The 8,213-nt window shown below is 42.3% G+C and overlaps 1 protein-coding gene across 1 annotated transcript in view; it reads left to right on the forward strand.

Moving 5' to 3' along the window:
• The first annotated feature begins 1,924 nt into the window (after nucleotides 1–1,924).
• The window catches only part of LOC108800977 (baculoviral IAP repeat-containing protein 5.1-like), a 6,699-nt gene continuing 410 nt past the window's right edge, over nucleotides 1,925–8,213 (forward strand). Inside the window, exons 1-3 of the mRNA XM_018572959.1 lie at nucleotides 1,925–2,062; nucleotides 6,757–6,866; nucleotides 7,144–7,261. Of these exons, the coding sequence (XP_018428461.1) occupies nucleotides 1,925–2,062; nucleotides 6,757–6,866; nucleotides 7,144–7,261 (366 nt within the window). The remainder of the gene's footprint in view (nucleotides 2,063–6,756; nucleotides 6,867–7,143; nucleotides 7,262–8,213) is intronic.

Here is an 8,213-nt window from a genome sequence, read left to right on the forward strand (position 1 = left end):
TGAGCCCCCCCCCCCCACCCCAGCCTACCCCCGCACTGCACTGACTGTGGAGTGTGGGAGGAGGGAGAGACGTTAAAGAAGCCTCCCTGTCCCTCACTTGCTCGCCACTGATGAGTTATCTAGATGGATGCCGTCAGTGTTTTTTTCTTTTTTTTAATTGAATGGCCATTGGTCCAAACCATCCACAGAGCTCAAGCCTCTGACTCCAAGTCAGAGGTTGTTGTAACTCTGACCTCACTGTGTTCGGTTACACACCCCGCTGCTGTGTAACCTAACAACTGTCAAACGCCTGATGAAGCGCCGCCTGTATGTAACAGATGGTGCTCCGCCCATGACAGGTTACACAGAAGGGAGGCTTTGTTTAATAATATATTTAACAGGCCAAACAGGAAGATCAGAAGGAATTTTTTGTTAGGGCTTTAATCTGTTAAGAACCTCCTTCTCTGTTGTTGCCTGTTCCTTTCTGGGCCATTTCTATCTACCTAGCCCCCAACACACACACACACAATAGGGGGAAAAACACATATACAAAAAACCAAGCCAGAAATTGTTTTTTTTTGGGATAGTGCATTGAAGGGTTAAAAAAACTGTCTTTTTTTGTATGTGTTCTATTGGGGAGACTTCTTTGTTGTGTTGTGTTGTGAACAGGAATTCCTATTAGAATATTTCCTTCATCTCCTGTTCTGATGACAATTGTAAAATGTTGAATTTCCATCACTTTCTGCCCCTTTTGGCTTTAGTTACACTTAAAGGAAAATTATTCTTGCAGTCCAGTCTGTCACTGAGTTTCCTTCGGTTGGTTTTATGATTAAAAAAACATGATTATTAAAAATAATAATAAAAAAGTGGTGTGTTGTAGTAACCAAACCCATGTACTTTTTGAAAAAAAGGTCATAGTGACCTAAATAAAACAAATATGCTGGTGTAACATACAGTCAAACCCTTGCTCAAAGTTCAACTTTTTTTTTAGTTTTGGAAGGAGTGAAGTGGGATTAGAACACTTGTCAGGTTCTTATTGTTGTCTGTGTCCCCATGAGGGAGATTCCCCCTCTCTATTTGTCCTGGTGGCTAAAGTGAAAGAAAATTCAAAAATGTAGGTTGTCACCTTAAAGCTGGCCATACACCTCTAGATTATCTGCAGATTTTCTGTGGTCAGATGGAAAAAGTGCAACAGATTCCTCCATCTACTCTAAATTGGGTGGACTGAGGAATCTCCCACTGGGCCAAGCTTCAGTATCTTGCTAGTTGGCCCCGCTAACTGTCAAAATACCTGAACAATCTGATTGGATGCAGGCCTTGTTCAGGTATTTTGACAGTTAGCGGGGCCAACTAGCAAGATACTGAAGCTTGGCCCAGTGGGAGATTCCTCAGTCCACCCAATTTAGAGTAGATGGAGGAATCTGTTGCACCTTTTCTATCTGGCCAGAGAAAATCTGCAGATAATCTGTAGGTTTATGGCCAGCTTAACAGGTATGGATGAGAAATCTTTAAATGGGTACCCTAGTTCTGTTGACCTTGCTGACCACCGGGAATTTCCCTCACTTCCTGTTGTGGCTATCGAACAGGAAGTGCAGGGAAATCTCTCCAATAAGACACAGATGGCAAAAAAAGCTGAAAGGGGTTATAACCCTCCTTTAATCTATCTAAAACAAAAAAAGTTTTGTCTTCAGCTCTACTTTAATTTTCTAACCTCTGTCTTGAAGCAGATGCATGATCTGGGAACAAAATTAACTAATTGGATGCTAAAAGCAGCACCTCCAAATCTGCACTGCACTGTGTTATCAGTTGGAATCAGTGTTCGGTGGTTTCTTGGAACCTTTGGGTTAATTTTCAGCTGGTCATTATTAGGTGTGGTCTGTAGGCATCACCACCCTGAGCACAAATAGATGTGTAAGGAGGTCTGTGATAGTTTTGGATGTACATCATGCATGTTGCTAACAACAAGTTCAGTGAAACGCTGCAGAGGCTGCAGACGTTTAAGACTATGTATGACTACAATGCAAGGCTCAAAACATTTGCTGACTGGCCCTTTACTGAAAACTGCAAGTGCACGCCTGAAAATGTGAGTATGTCTCATTTCTTGTCTATTGCACATGAACTGCTATGGGGCAAATATGTTATTGAAACCTATTGGGGTTGATTTTACAAAAAATAAATATATAATGCTGTTCGTTTAGTTAATTGTGTTCACTTTGGAAATGTAAAAAAAAAAACTTTTACTTGCACATAATTAGATGATTACATTCTACACTGCTTCACCTCTTGCGCTTAGATACATGAATTTAGACTCTATGAAGCAATTGTGCTCTATTCCTTTAGTAGATCCATCCCACTGTGTCTCCACATCTGTACCTGAGATCCAGTGTCTTTTATATATAGATATAGATATATATCTCACTACGAGGCAAATGGTCCATATAGGGAGGGTATCTATACCAGACCCCCATCTTGGATAAGGATCTGCTATGGAAAAAATGTTCCTATACATTGCTGCGACTGTGATGCTTTGCAGATTTTAAGCACAGCTTGAGGTCCAGAGTTGTTCACACCTGCTCAAAGTGTTGGCAGTATGCATACTGACTACCTGGATTCATTTTCCTATTGTATGTCTCAGGTCTCCTTGGTGACTTGGAATAAGGCATAATGTTACACAAAAGGTACCATTCTGAAAGAGAAGAAAATTAGCCTTGCCATAATCTCTATAAAAATGTTTGTGTTAGAGCTAAACCACAGAGTTAACAAAACCATAATAGACCACACACTATCAACATCCAATCGATCAGAACCCCTTGTTCCCCAGATAAACTGTGAGAACCCAAGTAACCAAGCCTGACACAGTCCACCCTTGCCTACAGTTAGATGTGTGCAACTATCCAAAGTCCAAGTTTGGTACAACTCAAACAGAAGTTTCACTGCTGATAAAGTAAAAACACAAATAAAGCTGTGGCTATAAACTACAAAAAAAATAAAGTGGGAACTTGTCTGGCAGGTGGGGAACCTGCGCTTAGTGTGGCCTTTTGCACCCTCTTAAAGTACACATGAATGCTAACTGTTTCACATGTAGTTGGCTAATTTATTGCTGTATTTTTGTTAACATACTCAAAAAAACAGCATAGGAAGATTGCTAGCTAGATTGCTATTGGCTAGTTCAGTTTTCAATATCCAATAGCAAGCTGGCTATTGCACCTGCTCTCTGCTGTAGTCAATCACTAGAAGAGCACCTGGTGAAGAACTTCAGGTCCCCCTCTGCTGATTGACAGCAGCAGTGGGCGGGTGCAATAGCTAGTCTGCTATTGGCTAATGCAAAGTGAACTAGCCAATAGCAATCTAGCTATGCATTCCTATGCTGTTTTTTTGTTTGTTTTTTTTTCTCTGACTGACGGCGGCCCCAATGTCAGGAAAAACAAAACAGATCGCATGGAAAGGTTTACTCTGCTAGATCTAACAGAGTAAACCTTTCCGGTAGAACCGGTAGAAAATGTTTCTCTCCCAGGTGGCCGGCGGCCGATCTCAAATAGCGGGAGATTTCCAGAGTGTCAGGGAGAGTTGGGATGTCTGTGCATGTGATTTCTCATGGATAGTTTCCTGATGGTGACAAGTAGACTGTAGCTGTGCAATGTGTGCAAGCACAGCCTCCTTTAAGAGGGTATGTGACAGGGTGAAAATGTGGCTAAACAATTGGAGGATTGGGACAATAAGTCAATCAAATATAGTTTTCAAATCTAAAGAAAGCAGTGTGATGCTGTACTTGCACGTCAATGGCATTGTGTTGAACAGGAAGTATCGGCACATGGACCTTTGTGCCAGGATTACCAGGTATTTTAACAAAACATTTAAAACACAATTTTCAAAGAATTCCAGGATTTTGAAAAGTTAACCCTTGGAGTGGGGCTACTCTTGCATTGCAAGGGTTAAGTGCTTTATTTTTTTCTCTAGGAGTGAAATTAAAGAAGTAATACTCGCCTGATCTTGATCCTGTGGCATTGATAGCTCATCTCTCTTCCCATCTGTACCAGTGGTAGAATGTCTCTCCGAGTCTTCAAGTTTAATAGGCTGTATTAAATGTGACAACATCACAGGTCGTTAGACCACTGGAGCCTAGGGGGGTCTGTGGGGGTCGCAGGCTAGCAGCCAGACGGGACCGAGGATCTGGTATTTCTTCTGAAAGGGTTAACTCTTCAAAATGCAATAGTTCCTCTTTAACCTGTTAAAACCTATGAGATTTTAGTAACTTGGCAGCCCTTCCCTCAAGCTAACCTTGCCAATAGGGTAAGAAGCCCTTCATTAGTTTAAGCTCTACTTGCAATAGTCAAGGCTCTTATCGAGGTTTTATTCTTCATTCTTCATGAGGCAGGAGGATTCTTAATCCCAATTATCTAAAATTTATTAATTTGGATACTAGATGAAAATCCATCCTAAAGCTAGAAGCAGATGGATGATCTGGGAACAAAAATGATCTCACCAGCACACTTTGTATGGTACACGACTGACTGCAAGGCCAAGTAACCCTCACTTCCCACCTAAATAACACACTAAACACCAGTCATTTCAAAGAACGTAATACAATGACATTTATTGGAAGGTTGCAAGGCCACTGCGATGTAAACATTTACAGTAACAGAACATACTAAATAACATTACTTGTGAACACTGAACTAAATCTCAACAGAAAATAGTGCAATGTAGCTAAAAAAAATACTTCTGTCCCTGACGAGTGCCAAAAAACACCACTCACCGCTTACGGGGGGTGTAGCATGACCATTGTTTACTGTACCGGCCGCCCATAATATGGCCCGAGTGGGTACGCCCACCAACAGTTGCCAAAGTTCTTACTGGTTACCAAGCTATAGAGCCCAGTAGCCCCACCATTGGCACTTCCCTACTACTCTGCCCTTTTCACTTTGCGGAGAGCCAGTTCTTCGTCGTCGCTGTATGGCACCACCAGGGACCCGCCCAATGGACAACTAACTTAGAAGAAAAATAAGTCAGCCATATTTCCCAAAAACACAAATACCACTTATAACGTAGAAAAGGAATACCCATAACCCTAACTAGAGAGAATGTGTCCCTCCTCCCCAAATGCCACACTTGCAGAAACTAACCCTTTGGAAACAAAAAAAGCTGAAATAGTATTGGCGAGGGTGGGCGGGACTGACTACTTTTCTCTCCCACCTAAAATGGTTTCATACTGCACACTGTACAGTAAGATGGCCCCCTTAACTCCATCCCTGAGCTAAACCCACCTATCACTATGCTAGCTGGCCCTCCCTCCCCTCTTTTCAAACGCAACAAAAAACAAACCCCCTTCCATCCAATACTCACCTAACTTCTTGTTCAGGTCTGACCTGCATCAGTCATTTCCCTTCCTCCGCCTATCGCTCTGCAGGGAACTGGAAATAAAGGGAGGTGGAATCTCCTAAAATGTTACACAGGAAACAATAAACTGAGGTTTATACCCATCTCCCATGCGATCTAAAAATTCAAGTTTTAGCTAGAGCTGGGCTTTAACCACTTCCTGCGGGTTCACTTAAATACAAGTATTCCACTGGAAGTGGTTATACAACAAACACAACTTCTGCTGCAGCTGTGTTCTCGGTACCATTTTAAATTGCAGACGATTGCTGTTTAAATACAAGCGATCCAGCATCTGTGCAGGCGCCGGATCGCTTGTACAGTGCTGCGCTGTGTCCTGTCAGCTTCCCGTGCTCCGCTGTCCCCTGTGGGAGCCTGGGACCGATAGGGGGGGGGGGTCTGCCCTGATGAATCAGAGGGAGATCAGCAGGCTTCCTGTCGCTGATCTCTCGTCTGATCACTGGACCCGGAAGTGATGTGCATTACATCACTTCTGGTGTCGCTGGGCACATTCTCCGGCTCCTAGAGCCAGAAGAAGAAACTGGTGAAGCAGATCTCTGCTTCATCAGCTTCTTTGGGGTCCCTTATTGACACTAGGGGTCTGAAAGACCTCTGATGTCTCCATATAGAGGACCTGTCACATATTTACTATTACATAGGGGGATAGCTAGCAATAAGATGGCAATAAAGTAGAGTGTAAACAAAAATCTTAAAACATAAAGTAACAGGTTAAGTCCCCCGCCCCCCAGGTGCACGCACATACAATGCCAAAATGCGTTGAATGCGCCTACACGCAAAAACGGAAATTGTGCCACACATGTTGCATATCGTTGCGAGCATCAGAGTAAGAGCAATAGTTATGGGCGCATCAATCACTGTGAACACTAAATTGAGCAGTAAAAGTTTTTCAAGTGTCGCCTATTGGACATTTTTGTGATTGTTTCTTGCGGTTTTACGGACGCGCTCAATTTTAAGGCTCAACATGATTGGTATCTACTTACCTGGTGTGACCCTGCCTCTTCTATTCACCCAAAAGTGGGTATTATATTCTGTTTCTGTGTGCTAAATTTCATTTTAGTGTATTTAATCCTAAAAATAATTGTTTTAAAACACATTTGCGCAAATACAGTGCAACATAAAAATTGCAGCTAGCATCTTTTTATTCGACAGGACGTCTGCTTTCGGAAAATATATCATTGTTTGGGGGTCTGAAGCTGTTTTCTAGCCAAAAATTCAGATTTTATCGTGTGTGCGCAATTGTAAGAAATTTGCTCCGGACAACAAGTGGTTAATATGCCGCACACTTTGAAAGCCTGCTCATTTAATATAAACAAGGGGGGAGCTTTTTATGTTAGTCGATATTAAGTTCTGCTAAAAGATGACTTGTTATTTCTGTTCCGATAGATGGCAAAGGCTGGCTTTATACATTGTCCAACAGAGAATGAGCCGGATGTTGCCTGCTGTTTTTTCTGCCTCAAAGAATTGGAAGGCTGGGAGCCAGATGATGACCCTCGGTGAGCACATTATAAAGGCATATGTTCTACTGCTTTCAGTATATAAAGTTTTAATTGTGGCTGAGTCATAAAAGAAAGTGTCAGTGTTGACTTTTATTTGCTAACCTATAAAAGAAAACTGGAAGGTTGGTTATGGTTACCCTAGCTTTGTCGTGTCCTCTTTGGTACAGGACTAGACAAGCATGCTACTCTGTAGCAGTCCATGACAAAATTCTACTTTGTACCTATGCCTGCCCAGATCATAGATGATTCTGACTTTTAACACTGTCTATCGCAGGGTTGAACATTCAAAAAGATCTACCACATGTGGCTTTCTCTCTCTCACAAAAAGCACTGATGAGCTGACAATGGAAGAGCTGCTTCGGCTGGAGGTTTCCCGGATTAAGATTTTCTATGTAAGACTTTATTATTTATTATAGTAGAACTGATGCACAATTCGTTACTGCATTCTGGCAAGGGTGGATATACACATGACAATGACACGCTGATACAATTGTTTAATGGTTTGGAGTAGAACTTTTTTTTGTTGTGAGCTATAACTTGCTGTTAAGACTTTCTGCTGTCTTCTATCTCTGTGATGGGAAAGAATGTGTAATCTAGTTGCAAACTTCATCACTACTGGTTTGATGGAAGATGGCTTGTTTTTGTCAGCCTTTGTGAAAACTCTGCCTATACATGGCCAGTCTATTCCAAGGATTTCTCTAAGGGAACCCACCACACAAATAAATCCTTAGAATCGGGGGCCCTCGGTAAAGACCAGGCAATATATAACTTGGGCCTATGCAAAACCCTGTTTCTATCTTTTGATGGATCTGAGCATCCTCTGCCATCCTGTGCTAGTCTGCATGGATCCTACCCTCATCTGAGACCCTTACAGTTTTGCATATATCAATTTTCTGTCATACAAGTACACCCAATACTTGAATGCCAACAAGTTCCCATTTTCCTATTTTGTAGTTTATAATCACAGCTTTATTTTTACTTCATCAGCAGTGAACTTCAGGTTCTGGGTTGTGCCCAACTTGGGCTTTGAACAGTTGGACACCTGTCTGGAACTGTAGGTGGAGGTGACCTGTGTCAGGCTAGGCCAGCCTTTCTCAACCAGGATGCCATGGTACCCTTGGGTGTCTTCTGGCACCCTCAAGAGTGCCTTTTAAATTTTTCAAAGAGCACCATGCTTTTCCACAATGCAGGAAGGCTAGTCGCCAGCAACATGGAAACTAATGATGCTAATCTGGGGAGGGTGGGATCCTTTAAGAAAAGAGTGGACATTTTGCCTCCAGGGCTACTCTGCCTTCCACAATCTGCTATGCTGCTGCATCTGTGGCTCCGGATGTGTTGGCAGGA

This window comes from Nanorana parkeri, unplaced genomic scaffold, assembly GCF_000935625.1.
Source record: "Nanorana parkeri isolate BGI_ZX_2015 unplaced genomic scaffold, ASM93562v1 scaffold2186, whole genome shotgun sequence".
Lineage (NCBI taxonomy): Eukaryota > Metazoa > Chordata > Amphibia > Anura > Dicroglossidae > Nanorana > Nanorana parkeri.